This window comes from Ptychodera flava, chromosome 12 (genome assembly GCF_041260155.1).
Source record: "Ptychodera flava strain L36383 chromosome 12, AS_Pfla_20210202, whole genome shotgun sequence".
In the NCBI taxonomy this organism is placed as follows: domain Eukaryota; kingdom Metazoa; phylum Hemichordata; class Enteropneusta; family Ptychoderidae; genus Ptychodera; species Ptychodera flava.
Window position 1 is genome coordinate 12990522 of NC_091939.1, and position 17954 is coordinate 13008475.

Genomic DNA, 17954 nt, shown 5'->3' on the forward strand with positions numbered 1-17954 from the left:
AACTGCCGACCTAGTTGCCATCGTCAACAAATAGCAGCTTATCATCGTCAAGATCATCTGTGTTACATTTTTTGTTGTACATATAACTATCTATGTAAGTCACTCAGCAAGATGGCGTTTTCTCGATAGAAGAGTTTTTGTCCCTGCAAGTGAATACTAGCTATCGATGTAACGGGTAAGATTTGACAGCTGTGATGATAGTTCAAGAACGGGATGCAGAAATCGACAGAAATACGCCATCGTAAAACTCCATTTGTCGTCATCTTCAAAACATATCTGATCCCATCTTTGTTACCATAGCAACACGCCTCGTATTAGTCTGGATCTCAGTCGCTAGTTCAGCTGTTCCATGTCTGTCAGTGTGTAGGAGCATTGCCCATACGCTGCGTGGTGATAATTAGAGTCTAGCCTCTGCCGGTCAACCATGGACCTACTCTCTGTCGCAGAAGGCCAACAACATTCTCAGGAGACAGCTTTCGCTCGTGTCACAGCTCTATGCTGCGCACGATGTGTTTCTACAGACGATCTTGTGTTCCTCTACCAGTGCCCGCTCCTAACGCTCGTTTTGTGAACGTTGCTAGCCGGCCAGATACGCACAGAGCCTTCTCGCCATTCACATTCGATGGCTTCGATGAACAACTCGCGCGTTGCTTTGAACTGGACATCTGCTGCAAATGCGACTTCCCTGAAAGTTGGCGTGGTTTACAGCGCTCTGAGAGTTACACAGATAGTTTTCCTTTCGGTTGTCTTGCTGTCGTCCTTGGTTTTAAACTGCTTCGATCTGATTATGTTGCTGAGATCGCGAAGGCGTAAAACACCCATTTACCTGATGCAGACGAACCTGGTACTAGTAGACTCGCTCATAACGGCAATCATTATGCCAAGTAACCTGTACTACCTGGTAGTTGATAGTGATGTTTTGCCTGTTTACTGCCAGTTAAGCGGTAAGTGATTTCACTTGATCTTTTCGCTAATTTTTCTCCAATTTTCTCTTCGTTATTATTCTGCTGTGTTTTTGATAGTTTTTTATGTTTGATTACCAAAGATGAGTCGAACGTTTGCCTCGATCTCGCTGAGCGAGGGGCAAGGAGATTGGTACAATTTTGTGTGAAATACCTATAAAATTCAATTATGTTGTAAGTCATCGTCAACAGTCGCCGTCATTGTGGAAATAAATATCTCTCAGGTGTTTTATTACGTAACAAACCAATCACACTAACCAAACATGATTATTACAATTAATTGAACCAGTGATTTGATTTATTCCCGCATTAAAAAAGGACGGAGACAAAAAAGAGTGAAATGCCACGGTTACTGTAATATTTCAAACAGCTAGTTCTTTGCCAACTGGTTTCAACGAAGTCTCTTGTTTGTTTTAATCTATAGCGTGGGATGCATTTATTTCTTCTGTTCGTAGTCGGATCAACAGTGCGAAATCATTTGTCTGAAATGACGCAATAATTAATGATTAGGTATCCAATGCAAAGCTGCTGAATGGGAAATTCAATATTGAAAATTAGCCAACTGCTATGCGCAATGGGGTGCATTTCATCAAACAACGTCACATGCAATGACCGTAACCTGCTTTTTTTCGAATTAACGTGACGTCATACTACTGTAGGATTGGTTTTCGTCATTGTTCAATTAAAAACTAAGCTTGGTAATGTAAACAATTTTACCTTTCTCGGTAGCGACACATTTGTGGCATATTGCTTCAGTCCTTTACTAACAAATCCATGGCACATTTCTGTCACTAATTGTCTCAACCACTTCATGCGCCGCATCTATACCTATCCCTTATCAAACGCTATAGCGCAGACGAATAGATTCTGAAAATAATCTTATTCGATATGAGTCGGTTCTGGTTGAATATACTAAGCATACTTGCTATTTTACGCCCATTAAAAATATGAAAATGTAATGTCGTTAATTTGTTTTGCTACGGTCCGTATTACGTCACATTTCTCATGCTGTTGGCTGTAGGTAGCAGCTGGACAGTCTCGGTAACACGGTATGAGGTAAGCCCTTTTCTCGACTGAATAAGGTAGCCGTGAATGTTTTAGTTGTCGTAGCAGTAATTATCTCCATCAGTATTCTCCAAGCCAATGACAGATATATTTAACCCTTTGAGTGCTGTAATTTTTCCTACCAAAATTTTAGTGCAACTTTTTACCAATTTTCATGAATTTTTCTGTATTTTTTTTGATAATTTTGGACCAATTGGACAGCATATTTCAGTGGCTACAGTTTTTTATCAAAATTTTAGCAAATATCTGAAAAAAATTGACTTCGAATATTCTATAAAGGCAATAAAAATTGACTATGGCGCTCAAAGGGTTAACCATTCAAGTTCAATTTGATTTTATTAGCACTGAAAAAACGCCATTACCTCAAGAAAGCTTACTTCTTAAAAGGCCTGCATTCGAAGCCCCCCTGACCATTTTCCAAGGAGAAAAATGCTCAATTAAACACCATCTCCCGAAAGGAATACCGTTCTGGGATGCAGCAAGGATCCTGTGGACTAATGATCAGTGATGTCATTCACCTTTAAAGATCGAATGAAACGAGCACAACCACCCTCAAAATCCCACAGCAGTGCAATGTCACGAGCGTTGGCGACTTCGCTTTCGGCTTTCATAAACATGGCGCCCACAATATACCAACGAAAAGGTTTTAATACTTCTCCAACTCCGACAAGATTATTTAGAAGCGCATTTATCACGTATGATCCTTTAAAAGGCGGCTATCATTTCCGTCGCTCAAGTCGCATTTATGCCCTCATGGGCCCAACTCATGATATACAAATACTGGCTTACCAACGGGGATAGAGAGGTCTGCACACCATATGCAGAGACAGACAGACATAACAGGGGCATATCCCCATTGCAGAGACAGACTGAGAAAAGACATCACAAAGTTGGAAATATAGTAGAAGTAAATAATACACATCGTCTCCAACTGGACATGACCAACTCTTTCCTGAAGAAATGGCAATAGAAACAACTTCTTCATATGCGTGGTCTACTTTACGCGTTACGACATGAACGACATGCTTAACAGAACGCGCCTCGGGTACGGCATGTACGGACTCTCAAACTTTCTGATCTGCCACTTGAGGGGGTTCTTTTTAAAGTTCTTGGTGTAAGAAAACTTTTCACCGACTTACTTTTTCGAAAATTGAAAAATTTATTTCTCTCTACAGAGTTAACACAGGGATGGCGGCCATTTTGAATAGCGTTGATCGCGATTTCGGGTTTGTTACTAAATATAGCTGCACGCGCGCGACTTTCGGACATATATGCTGAAATTAGGACAAATTTTGTCGTTGTATGCGCGGCTGTTGTTGCAGCTTGTAGTCTCAGTCATCAATTCATACGAATAAGTGTGACGCTAAATAGCCATTCTAACACTCACAGGTTTTATTTTCGTGGTTATGCGGAAAATGCGGACAAATGTTTATTTATGCATATTAATGAGAGAGAACAGTGACGTCATTTGCTATCAGCGCTATTTCAAATATCGGTAAATCTTGGGTAATTTGTTTCTGTAGTTCCAAAATTTGCACGGTAACCCTCGATATTCATACTTGATTTTGAGAGACAAAAGTTTAAATACTTCTTGAAGAAAGTTTGCGCAAAAGTTTAAGTCTTTCACTTTCGAGGCACATACTGCGTTAAAGATGGTAGGTGCCTCGAGAGTGAAAGAGTCTAACGTAAACTTTTGCTCAAATTTTCCTCCAAGAAATGTTCAACCATTTTCTCACCAAATCAAGAATAAGAATCTCAAAATGGCCGCCATCCTTGTGTTAACCCTATGGAGAAAAATAAAATTTTCCATTTTCGACAAACTATGATGGTGAACTTTTTTATCCAAGAGCTTAAAATGAGCCCCCAGTGATAGATCAGAAAAGAATAGTAAACAATTGAGAGTCCGAATATAGGGTGCATTCTACCTTAAGGTAGTATGCGTCTCGAAAGTGAAAGACTTAAACTTTTGCTCAAACTTTCCTTGAGGAATCTTTCAACCACTCTCTTTCAAAATCAAGAATAAAAATCGGGGGTCACCGTGCAAACTTTGGTACTAGAGAAACAAATAACCCAAGATTTACCGATATTTGAAATTCAAAATGGCCACCATCGCTGTGTTAACTCTATGGAGAAAAAAATAAAATTTTCGAATTTAGGAAAACTAAGACGGTGAAAAGATTTCTTACATCAAGAGCTTTAAAATGAACCCAACAAGCAGAAGATCAGAAAAGAATTGAAAAAGTTTGAGAGTCCGAATATCTGTCGCCGAGGCGCGTTCTACCTTAAGTATGTCTACCGCCTAGTGCAAGATAGCATTGTCATCTCCAATCCAAATTTTTCAAGTACACGGACTGTTGATGGAAAGTAAAAGATAATGCATCGTCAATGACAATGAAGAAAGTGGTCGATTGATCGCTGCTCTTTTAATATTTTATCATCAGTGACAGCGTTTAAAGCCTTCTTACAAAATGAAACTTTTGAATGGTCTACCAGAGGGAACACAATTTGAGAGCATGTTTTTTCAATTGTTATCTTCACTATGGTGTGTTCTGGACCATTTTTCTATTTTCCGACAGTAACAATTACCATTGCACCCCTTTAAAGATCCCCTACTTGAGATCTCACTGGAGGGAGAAACACCCCCCCCCCCGAGCATTTTCGCACCTTTAAAATCTGACTAGACCGTGTACTCAGTTTTCCAATTACTGATTGTCACACAAAGGATGGTTAGGCCAAAAAAAAAATGATAAAAAGTTTGTTTCTCATCCTAGACATATTGCAAAAATGACGCGGTGACACGGGTTTTTTTTCTTCTCAATTTTTTTTTTTTATTCTTCAATCAACGATCCGAGAACGCGCAAAAACATGAAAACATAGGAATGAACGCAGAGATAAGTGTATAGCAGTGTTGCTTTAGTATTTTTGTATCGCAACAGTTCTGTGGTTTGACTTTTAGTGCAGTAAATTTATGCACAGTTTTTTAATATAACAGTGACATATGTGTACAGTTCTGAATGGAATGCTAGTGTCAGTTATTTTATTTACAGTTCTGTTTTATACAGCACTGAGGTATGCACTATCGTCATGCATTTTTGCGGGTTTTTTTTCATTTTATTTCCTCATGAGCAGAAAAAAAGTTGACGCGACGGGTCTGAATTGACACGCGCGAGGATGAGAAACAAAATTTTTATTTTTCTTGGCCTTAGCCAATGAACGGTGTTGTTTCTTGTTCCTTCATATTCCATTAAAAGTCCTCATGTCGGCCAAACTGCGGTCACGTCTCTAATGCTATTAAAAGAAGAGCTTTTGTTTTTCATCGTCGCATCCGTCGATTTAGATCAGCTGTGTCAACATTTTTGCCACTTCCGCTAGAAAAAAAAATTACATGAAAAATGGCAGTATGCGACACTTAGAAGAAAGTTCAACATGTACTGTCTGTAGTGTGGTGTGGTGTGCGCGGCCTGTACAACTCTGAACAGTCAAATTATATTGTCGTCCACTTGATGCATGATTGTCAGAAGTACCCGCAGTGCTATATGCAAACATGACATTTCTGATTTGTTGCGATCGACGATGTAGGTAGTTGTATATTGTGGGCTATAGCGTACATGCAAGAAAAAATAAAAGAAGAGAAAGAAAGTGAGACAAAAAACTGTGATCGACACCACATCGTTTTCGTAAAAGACCATTCATTCAAGCAGAGGGGCGAGCTATTAGGGTTAGAGAGGATCTTGAATCGTGATGTCTGGAAATGAAGGCAGCGGGTTTTTATTAATCGTTTCGAAGTTATCTCTGAAGGAGAAGCTCCCTTCCGTCTGGATCGTGGTTTGAAACGGAAAAAAAGCTAATTTTACCGACATTCATTGTTTTGGGGGCACTGGTTGGGTTTTTGTTTGTTTAGTTTTAGTTGTTGTTGTTGTTGTTGTTGTTGTGGTGGTGGTGGTGGTGGTGGTTGTTGTTGTTGTTGTTGTTGTTGTTGTTGTTGTTGTTGTTGTTGTTTTGCAAATTGATATTTGAATACGTCCCCAAACTTAAGCAAGAGTAGAACTGTGCAGGTTAACTGTAGGTTGCAACATGTCATTGTTGGACATAGGGCCTGTAACGTGTAAAATATGAGAGAAATCACATAAAACGAACAAGTCTTTGTGAATCGTAGCTCTGCATCTTCCGTATTCTTGGACACAAGATTTTTATTTTCGCTAAATGTCGCATGTCAGCTGGCCTTCGCAATTATCAGGATCGACGGCCCATCGTGCTTTACCTCATGCGGTCACAGAGTAGGTGCGATTGGTCTTGTTTGCTTGCGACCGTGTTCTAATCGCATCTCACGCTTTCCAGTTGCCATGGATTTATCCATGAATCACTCCCGTAATGAGTTAGAATTTCTATAAATTGCAGACATCGCCGCCGTTGTAGGCCACAGTTGTCCTATATTAACGATCTCCCGCGGACCAGACGATTACGGTATCACGAACTTTCCATCCGGGTACTTTGTTGCAATATCCCCTCTATGGTCGATCCAATTCATAATAACGGCAGTAATGAATAGTTATCATTTCAATTGGTTGAATCAGTAAGTGCGCGACAGAGATTCACTGTCAATGACACAGTGACAAGGGAAGGATGAACTAATAGTAATGAATTCTCGAAAGACTCGGGATCTGTGCTAACTATCACTCCTGAAATACTAAGCTACTTTTATCAGAAGCAGGCCACTCAGTGGCTTATCAAGGCTTCCAATTTGCGCTTGAAAATAATGATGCAACTGAAACGTTTTGACCCCGAACAGGAACGATATACAGTGGCTTTTTTTCAGTGATACTTCATAAGACAGTGTTACAACAAAGCTGACGGCAAGGTTTCGTTGTGCTTGAGGGTACTTGTACATGATGTGCTTGATATATACTCTCAAGTAACATAATGACGACAGCACTAATAGTGATGGTGACGACGACGACGACGACGACGACGATGATGATGATGATGATGATGATGACGATGATGACGATGATGACGACGACGATGATGATGATGTTGATGATGAAAACATCATCTGTCTTACCCTTAACCACTTGGTTTGTTTTTGCTGCGGACCCAAAATGGTTCAATCCAATCATTACATGATTTAGATGGCTCTTGTTCTATGATAGGAATGTTCAATAAGATGTCACACCTGTAAAGGCTTGGTCAGAGTATTAGACACATTAACCTCCCTAGGATGTCACTTTTGGCAGAAGACATATTTGCATCTTCATGAAACTCGATAGATACTTAGAAGTTTTTGTTTGTTTGTCACGTGTTTGGTATTTTTACGAGTTTGTAGGCACCATGTCAAATACAGCTCCGAAAATTTAAACAGAAGAGACGCCTTTACACAAACGAACAAAAAGATGATATAATTTCATCAATCTCAAATTAGCTGAGAATATCTGAACACGACATGGCAAATATACATACATATTATTAACTTGGTAGGGGTATTTTTTAACTTGGTAGGGGTATTTTTTGGTATTTTTTACGGAGGCATGAGAAGAATCTGCGGGCCCAAACCGGCTATAAGTGCTGAACGCTCCCTTAGATGAGTGTACCTTACGATGCCAGGAAAATTGATTTCTCAGCCAGTTTGTGTACTTTGCTTTTTTTTGTTTCTTGTCTTCAAGGTAAATACAGGTCTCGAAACGGAAAAAATTAAATATTCGTTAAAACTTTCCCCAACTAGACTTACAACCATTCTCTTTACAAGGCAAGAATAAAAATAAGAAATGTGGAACTAGAGAAAGTTTGATACTAGAGGAACAAAATACTTACATGAAACATGTTACCATATTTGAAATTCAAAATGCCCGCTATTCCTGGGTTTACCCTATCTGGCTATTGGCTTTCAAGAAAACACGACATTGAAACCATAACTAATTCAAAGAGCGTCGACAATTGTTAGACCAGAGAAGAATCGTAAAAAATTGAGACACATTTTACGTCAATTGAGAAGCATGTAAAATATGTCGGTGCTCTTCCTGGAGGAAAAGAACCACAGGAACGAATTATCAAGTCAAACTCGCTTACAAATTTTGAAAATGTGTGACTATTGAATAACACAAGGCAGACTTAAACGTTCGAGTTTATTATGAAATTTATATAATAGGAAATTTCTTTGACCGATAAAATTTTCAATGGAGAGCAGAAGTTTAAGTGTGATCGAGCACTTCACACATCAATCAATGCGAAGACGAGGGATATAATATTACTTGAAAGGCGCCTGCAAGGTCAGACCCAAGTCTAATCCCAGACGCAAAATTCAATAAGAGATACTCACCTAAACAATAATTTCACTAAAAAAATAATTCCTTTGTTAGCCAAGGATCAACTTTATCACGAGGAAATATCAATATTCCAAAATACATTCTCGACAAGAGGAGCACTTAAGTTGATAAAAATTTCAACGGAGAACAAAAAAAAATGACAAAGTGTTAGCGAGCACTTCACACATTCGCTCACGCGAAAACCAGAGATTGAGCATGAAGCCGGAGTCTGGGAATATCATCGGTGGGATGTGTTGTTTGAATACTAGTGTGTAACAGTTCTTAGCTGTGGAGACAAATGCTACATGAGAAATGTCTTTACACGCAGCACACTCTCTGAGCGTGACTTCAACTTACCACCTACACAGTAATCACGTACAAATAATTGACCTTCTGCTCTGTGTCTACAAAAGCGCTTATTCGTGTACAATTTGGATAATATAATCCTATTTCTGACGGGGAGCGTGTCTTCTCATGTTTCCATATGTAGTAACCCTATACTGTGAATTGCCTCAGATTACATCATGTGACAAAACTGCCTGAATATCCGACTCGCAAAAATGTGATGTTCTCTGACACTGATAGACAACAGTTGGTATATCAAAGATGAGCTGGCTCTCCCTAGACAGCATATGCGTTTCACATCAAGAGTACTCTGTCGTTACACATTTGGGTTACGGTGTCGTTTAAGGGGTATGGGGAATTGTAAGTCTCCACACGACAGAAACACGATATATTGAAACTGCCTGACGAAGGAGTCTGGAATGAATAGTTACAAGACATTTTGCTTTTTGACTTGACAGACTGTTTATAATTATAGTTTTAAAGCAGCAAATCAAAGAAATATGCCGTAGCTTTTATTCTAAATCATAACTTAGAATAATAGGTCGACGTCAAAAGGGTTCTGATGACAGGATTTCGTCACAAACTTTACCATCCGACAGCTTCAGATATTGTATTCAATGAGTACACTAGTTCTCAAAACACGATTGGAAATTATTTTGGATAATTGGATAGTGCAGTAATGTTTGTTTAATCTTCAAATGTAAGTTCGTCTGCTTTTCTTTTTAAGTTATACACTTGTTCTATGAGTAATTTGTAATATTGCAACATTCAGCTATAGTGCACCTGACACTTTTGAGAAATTTGAAGAATATGAAGATCCAATTATCCCAAATTAGTTCCAATCGTGTTTCAAACGAATAAGTATATTGCCCATCTTCTGATCAGAAGGATATGTACCACCATCAGAAAAGTCTTACCACAAAATGGTAACTCTTGGGTTTATTGGCAATGTGTTGCTCATGATATAATCATTCTTCAGACAGTACTTCTCACAATGACTTGTAATTCAAAGAGCGAGTCTACGCGATTCTACGAGAATTGCGCCTGCATGGCAGATCGGCAGCAAACTATTGCTGATCATAATCAATGTTACATTACAATATTTGGACAGCTCGCATTTTACGACCCCTACTTCTTTGGCATAGATTTGATTTTCTTACGGCCGGATAGGAGGATTTCTCCATTTCCGCGTGCAGGTAAACGCAGAGTCATATAATACAGTTGGTTTGGTACGGTCTTCGATCTTTCCCACATCTGCATTTCAATAAACACCGATATTTTCTACCCTGCAATTTCTGAGCAATCTTGTACAACAATTGTTCACCGCAGAGCCACTATACCTTCTCAAAGGCGTTGAGATTTTTAAAAGTCGCTTTCTAGAGCAACCTTCCCATGAAAGCTTGCAAAAAAGAATGAATGAATGCGTATATACAGCTCATACTCTCACGCACATATTCATTGAAATGTTAACACCACAGGCTGATGAGAGTCGAACTGTGCTCTCAGGATATTTTCAAATGGTGGAGGTGGGATTAAAAATTGATTCTTTAAGCAGGAAATATTCAAGTACTGAGCAGGAGCCAAAAGAAAGTATCAAATCTTTCTATTCAGGCGAGCTTGATGGAGCTGATCATTTTACCAAAATGATCCATAAAATGGAATCGTCGACGGATACATCGATCAAAAATTGATGGTTTTTGCCAAACGAGTGTTGTATGTGTTTCAAAAGCTTTTGAAAAATAGTTTTCATATAATAGCAAGTTGGCAGGACAATACCGGTATACATTATTTAGTACCGGAGGGAATCCCCCATTATTGATGGAAACTGTATTTTCTAAACTCAATCGTCGACGAGAAACTAGAGCATACTGACAACTCTCTGCATAGTGACCTACTAAGACGAACTCATGACAAATTCTTCAGGGACAAAACGAGAATTATTGTGAGTGCTCTTTTCAGGATCGTATCTAATTGTATAGACTTCTTAGAAGTCTGTGAATAAAATTATTTTTACAGCTTTATTAATACCAGTGAACTTTTTGACGTCATTCCCCAAGATTAGTACAGATAACGTATCCGATTATCCATCATCGATGTGGCCCCAGATGATTTCTTAATCGACAAAATCTCTGATATTGCCCATAACTGTAAATATTATAATGCACTCCTCCGGGCCCATAAATGGACTCAAGCAAACTTTGCACGACATAATGTACGACGCGAATGATGTGCAAAATTTCCTTTCGTCCATTATCAATGGTCCGGGAGATGTTCGTGTTCCTCGTGCAAAGAAAAACCTCTTCAAAAAGTCATTTCTTCCATCTGCAGTTTCAATTTTAAACTCAAACTCGATGTAGTTGTTTTAAACCTCCAGTTGGTCCTTTGTTGTTTCCGTCTGTGTGTCAATTTTTGTATCTATGTCGCTACCTTGTGTGTGTTTTTAAACATTTCAATGTGTAATAGCGTCCCTTTTTATAGAATGCTCTTGCTAGTTGTACTATTTCAATTTGTATATGATGAGCCTGAAGGCAAATTTCTACATTTATTGTGGATAATAAAGTAATTGAATTGAATTGAATTGAATTGAATTGGAATATATGATCGTTCTCGGAATGACGAATTTGACATAGTCATGATCTGTGAAAATAAGCTTTACTTCGAATTCCCTATTAAAGATATATTCAGAATTTTACAGTATATATGCTGATTCACATTTATACCAATGAAGACAACGTAAAACACCTTAATGATCCTATAGGACCTCACAGAAATAACTATTGTTGTCATTGCGTCGCCATTCTCGTATGGATACAATTCAAGTCTCTCGCGGCCGCCTATGAACGATTCTGTAACTCCTATTAGAACACAATAGACAGTAGAGAGAGTGAGTATCTATGGTAACGCTGATAGCATTATAGAACAGCCACAGACTAGATTTTGCTTTTAATTTATCTGTTTAGCACTTTAAAAAACCATACTATACAAACAGGGAAAAAGACAAAGACGAAAGTGCTGGGATAGCACAGAAAAGTTAAAAACCTATTTCCACTGTGATCCCACGAAAAATAAAATCACAAGCAAATCGGCACGACAACAATTAATAAAAAACAAAATCATTTTGCTCACGTTGATTCATTGCTTCATAATTATGCTCAGCATTTTTTATGATACTGAGCATAAAAGAGTCGTAACGTGCAGAACTGCACTGCTGCAGTCATAGACTCCAATGCTTTGGTAAGCTGTTACACACGTTCGTGTATCGCCGATGACGTCACGCACGCTCCTCCCATGAGCCCTTTCGCGACCCATGGATTCCGAGCTCATTTCCATAAATGTCGTCTACTTCAATGTCCTTTTCGTCGCTCCGTAGTCGTCGGCGCGTGCAATTATGTTGCAAATTTGAGCTGCATTTTATTCAAGGGTGATTTTGGAAGGGATAAACGGTCAATGTCGCTGGACTTAGGTTTCCCTTTAACTTCTTTTAAACAGAGAATTTGAAGTAATACTCTGTATATTTCTTTGAACTAAGTTCCATTCAACACTAGCTGTATATACAAAACTTTTCTGATAAAACCGAGTCCCACCTGGAATAAAAATAGAACAGGGTCGGATCTCGTTCTATGGACATGACTGTTAAAAACTAAATTATCTGACAAATATTTCGGTGCTAATCCTAATGTAACTCTATGAACATGATTGAGTTTTATATATGCGACTCTGTGGTTAGGTAGCCACCCCATTTGTTTGAAGTGAACCGATTCAAGGTGTGCTCTTGCTGACATACCAAGGACAAACCGTATAACTTTACTTTGAGAAGTTTGAAGTTTTTGTTTGCCTTTTAGAGTCAAGGCACTGTACCAGTAAGAACGTGCATAATCAAAATGGCATTGTATCAAACAGGTAGCAAACAGTTTTCTCGTATGAAAATATAAAAGCTCCTTATTACGATATACAAATTTGAGACTAGAGCATGTCTTTTTAATAACCTTAGATGCTACTGTTTCACCAGACAAGGATTGCTCCAAGTCAGTAGCAAGATATTGCACACATTTTTTTGAAGCGATGTCGACATCCCCACACAAAACCTGCATTTCCGAACACTGTTTTAATTTTCGACTTGAACCAAACAAAATGGATTCTGTTTTACCGACATGAAGAGATAATTTATTATCAATTAGCCATCATCTCTGCCAGACACAAGACTAGGATATGCTCTTTTTCTAAAATAATACATGCCGTTTTCGAAGTCTGCTTAGACTATATTTTCGATGACCCAGTGGAAGAGGGACGTATCTCCAATGCTTAAACACAGAAGACTCTTGCACTGTGCCATCGTTTTTAAAGGTATAAGGACGATTCAGAATTTTACTTCCAGGGGGGGTGGAGGATTTCAGGGGGGGCCACCCATTTTTCCCAAGAAATTTAGGGGGGGGCCAGACAAAAATACCACAATCTTTTAGGGGGGGCAAGGAAAAAAAACATCAATTCAATATTTGCCCAGAATTTCTGATCTCTACAAAAGAGAACCATAGACGCTACCTGGGTGACAGATAAACTCAACATGTTTAAACTCCTTTAGCTGCCAAATTCGGTAATATTCACAGTGGTTTTGTTTTATGCATCTACTGCAGTATCTTGTTCTCCTCCCTGAAGCGTCATGAAATGTCCAGTATTTAGCATGTCAACACAAACCATACAGTGAACAGTCAGGGTTGTTTGTGTGAAAAGAGATCTCGGATCAAGTCCAGACTAGAATTCATTTATCAACAATAACAATGGTCATTTATGTCACACTGGTATGTTGCTAAATACAGCATTGGGTGTTCTATGTAGTGATATAGAATATCAAACAAATGCTGATACACAGAGATGAACATTGAACAAATGCTAAAAATTACAGCAAATGTCTTTTTAAGGTTGGTTTACCTTGTAGCTTGTAAAGCAGTTGAAAGTTGTATGATAAAGAAGTGTTAATTTATGCAAATCACCCGATTTCTTGGCTTCTTTTGCCTCCAAATTTCAAAATTTCCAAAGAATTTAACTCCACTCCGGCTGGGTCAAATTTCTGAAATTTCACATTATGTTTTTTACGTGCTATATAACACAACGACTATCAATTGGTTTTGTTTGGCAATAAAGCTCTTACATTTTTAATAAGAGGCATTTTGAATAAGAGGCATTTTAATTTTGCTGATCATGATTTTAATCAATTATTAGTGTGTCAGTCTTTAAACCCCTACAATTTTAAAATGAGGATGGATAATGCCAAATAAAATAGTTGTTTTTTTCTACATATACTCTCCTTTCAAGTGAAATATTACATTTCAGAAAATACTGTCTAGTTTTTGACTTAAATTAATTTTTATCATTAATACCAAAATTGAGGTTTTTTACCCCAAATATACACCCACTTCATCCTTTGAGTAACTACTGCTACCATACTAAACTTTAGAGTCTCTGCTTTTTGAAAGTATATGGTATGAGGGGTTTCCTTGTCATCTTTGATGAGAAATATTGCTTTGAAAAAACTGTATTGGCAACATGCAGCTCCACCTTAATTCAAAACAAAACGACTTGCTACTCTGCCATGGTCACGTTGGTTCTCTGGGATTTTGTCAGTGTCAGTGTCTGTGTCACTATCATATTCAGAACCAACACCATCATCATCACTCTCAATGACTCCATTGACAGAGGTTTCCAATTCAGAGTCACTGCTATCTGACTCTGACTCATCTGTGACATAAGTTGTTACAATATCTTTCCCTGACAGTTTCTTAAATTGAATGAAGGTTGTGCATGTATATGTGCGGTTATAATTTGAACTTTTTCAGCTTTCATTTTTCTTTTGTTTTGGTAATTTATGTTTATCAAGGTATTTTTTTAATTCTTTTACGTTTAAATTTTGAAGGTTCCCACTCAAGAGCAACTTTAACCAGTCATAGTCCTCGTATTTTTTATCCTCTCTTCTTTTCTGCTCCTTTTTCTCTATGTTTCATTCTCATCAATTTACCTTTCTAAATTTTTAATGTTTTACATAACTTTTTACAGTGCTTACATCTACTATAAACTTTTTTGAAAATAAATTTATGGCCTTCTCATCTTCAAGTTGCTTTTCAGCGAATAGTTTTTTAATGTTTAAAATAAAAATATTATGTATTACTGTCAAAAATATATGGTGATAAATTTACAAAAGGGTTGATTTGCCATAATGCTGTATGGGCATCCAGAAGATTATGTGGCACTGCATCAATGCTAGGTGTCGGATTGTTGAAATATTGTGTACACAAGAAATTTGCTGTAGTCCAAGAAGTGATCTCAATGTGTATGAGGCTAGGAGAAATCTGGATAGGCTTACACATTGTGTATTGATGCTAATACTTTTGTGTCCCATTCATTCTGATATGTATAATCAAAGATTTCACAGTGGCGGCTGGCAGAAAAGGCAAAAAAACAAATTAACATGTATTGTTTCGTGTCATCTGAAAACATGTGCATTACGACTATTTTAAATTAAAGTTTGTTAAAAAAATTTGAAATATGAATGCTCTGTCAATTTTGAAAAATACTGCTGACAAAATGTGAACTTTGACTTACACAGGGTAATCTGCATTTTAATATGAACATTGGATTGTGAATGGAATGAGCAGAATAACATGTGAATTCATGTTTTGGATAAGGTGTTTTGTTCAAGAAATGTTCTAAAATATTCCTCAGCAATTGTTGCTTTCAGTGGCAGCTACTTGGTCTTATGACAACCAAATTAGAAAAAAGAGAAAATTAAAAATAAGTTGGCTTTCACCAATTTTAATTCCTAATGTTTAAAACTTTCACCGTGAGTCTGCAAATTCAGCATCATCAAATGAAAATGTATGCTGAACGTGTGCATGTACATGTACATCTCACTTTCCAGAAATATCTGGATATCTGCAAATGATGTACCATTAAACTTCAAGATATACATCACTTTGCCAATTATCTGCTCCTCTGATTTTCTGTTCACTATTCTAACTGACATCTTTGCTTGTCTTTGTGTGCATCATATTTATCAGTGAGACATAACGAAAAAAGTATTCATATTTAGTAATTAACTTTTCTTCAGAAATTTACAACCAGATATGTTTATTGCTACCCTTTCCAAAAGTGTGCCACTTGCAGTCCCTGCAAATCATTCTTTTATAGTCACATAACCCTGAAATGATTTGTTATATCATCGATTATATGTCCACTACAGTTCCTGCAACTTGTTAGACTGGATATGTCTATAATGTATAAGCATGCATATATATATTAGGGGGGGCCATGGGAAAAAACAGGAAAGATGAGGGGGGGGCCATAGATTTTTTCTATAATTTACTAGGGGGGGCCGTGGAAAAAATCACCCAGAAAATAGAAAATCCTCCACCCTCCCCCTGGAAGTAAATTCTGAATCGTCCCTAATGCACGTAGTGACATCCAGTGTTCCCACACGAGATATACACCGTTCATGCTGCATGCAATACCCTATGGTACATACAATTAGACGGTATTGTTATTTCGGTAATCCGGACTGCCAAAAGTCGTGCTCTGTTAGAGACTGTCTGACGTCTACGACTGATTAGGAACAAGCTGGAATATAACAACGGCTGAAATTTTGTCGACATTCCTGTTCAGAAGAATTGAGTGAAAATTATATCTCGAAAATCTATCCGTGTAGGCCTGATAAATAAACCTATAGAGCTTTTTGCCTCGGAATATTGGGAATAAATAGCTTGAAAATACCTTTCCAAAGTTATCATGTAACAATAGTCATAAGTTGAAAGTCAATAATGATAATATATCGGCAGCGTATTTCAATATAGGCCCGTAGACGTAGGACTGGCAGGTATAACACAACTGCCTCCCCCATCCATTCATCCATTCATCCATCCGTCCATCCATCCATCCATCCATCCATCCATCAATTCACCATCCCGTCCGTCCGTCCGTACGTACGTACGTACGTACATCCATGCATCCATATACCCATACATCCATCCCTACTTATCTACCTACCTACCTACCTACCTACCTACCTACCTACCTACCTACCTACCTACCTACCTACCTACCTACCTACCTACCTACCTACCTACATACATACATACATACATACATACATACATACATACATACATACATACATACATACATACATACATACATACATACGTACGTACGTACGTACGTACGTACGTACGTACATGCATGCGTGCATGCATGCGCTCAGGCATGAATGCATGCAAACATGCAAGCACGCATGCATGCACACATCTGCAATTCTTACGGTGCAAAACAACGATCGTGCAGCTAGTTTCGTTACCAAACTTAGACTCACAATAACCGGGATAAAAAACACTAAGACATGCAAGAAATTGCAACATAGAGTGAAGCTGACATGGGTCAAAAAATGCATCTTCAGTTTCTGTATCCATTATCCGACGTTTCTTTCCAATCAGACGATTTTGTGCTATAACTCTTTCGCAGTAGTCAATGACCCATATATGATTATCTCGTATCCCGCATTGTTGAGTCCGAGGGTAATGAGCACAAGATCCTCAGGCCAAGAAAAAGAAAAAGTTTGTTTCTCATCCTCGCGCGCGTCAATTCTGGCCAGCCGCGTCAACCATTTTTTCTGCTCATGAGGAAATAACATGAATATGCGCGACGATAGTGCATAACACAGTGCTGTATAAAACAGAACTGTAAACAAAATAATTGACACTTACATTCCATTCAGAAGTGTACACATATGTCACTGTTATATTAAGCTGTCAAAACTCTGCATTGCTGCACTAAAATTCAAACCGCGGAAATTTTGCTACAGTGTATACCAAAACACTGAAGCGACACTGCTGTGCATTTATCTCTGCGTGCATTCCTATGTTGTTGTCATGTTTTTTTGCGCTTTCTTGTTGGTTGAAGGATAAAAAAAAGATTGAAAGGAAAAATAACCCGCGTCACCGCATCATTTTTGCAATATGTCTTGGATGAGAAACAAACTTTTTATTTTTCTTGGCCTTATCAGAGTTCGATTTGATTGGGTTACGTACTTCGCTCCCTGGCAATGGTTGAGCTTAATTCTCTTCTGCAGGGATTTCAGCTTGTACGTGTTCTGTTGAATGTATCATATAGTTATCTCCCTGGGGGGTAATGCTATGTTATCAATCGCACTATCATTTCATAAGTCAGAAGTGTTGTTGTAGAATATGAGAGATTTTGTTTCTAGGTGTGATGGTTTGCTAGCGCACCTGAAACGACAAGCTGC

General features: G+C 38.1%; 1 protein-coding gene across 1 annotated transcript in view; it reads left to right on the forward strand.

Moving 5' to 3' along the window:
• The first annotated feature begins 354 nt into the window (after nucleotides 1-354).
• LOC139145048 (uncharacterized) overlaps nucleotides 355-17954 on the forward strand; it is a 33398-nt gene continuing 15798 nt past the window's right edge. Inside the window, exon 1 of the mRNA XM_070715975.1 lies at nucleotides 355-944. Within this exon, the coding sequence (XP_070572076.1) occupies nucleotides 623-944 (322 nt within the window). The 5' untranslated portion in view covers nucleotides 355-622. The remainder of the gene's footprint in view (nucleotides 945-17954) is intronic.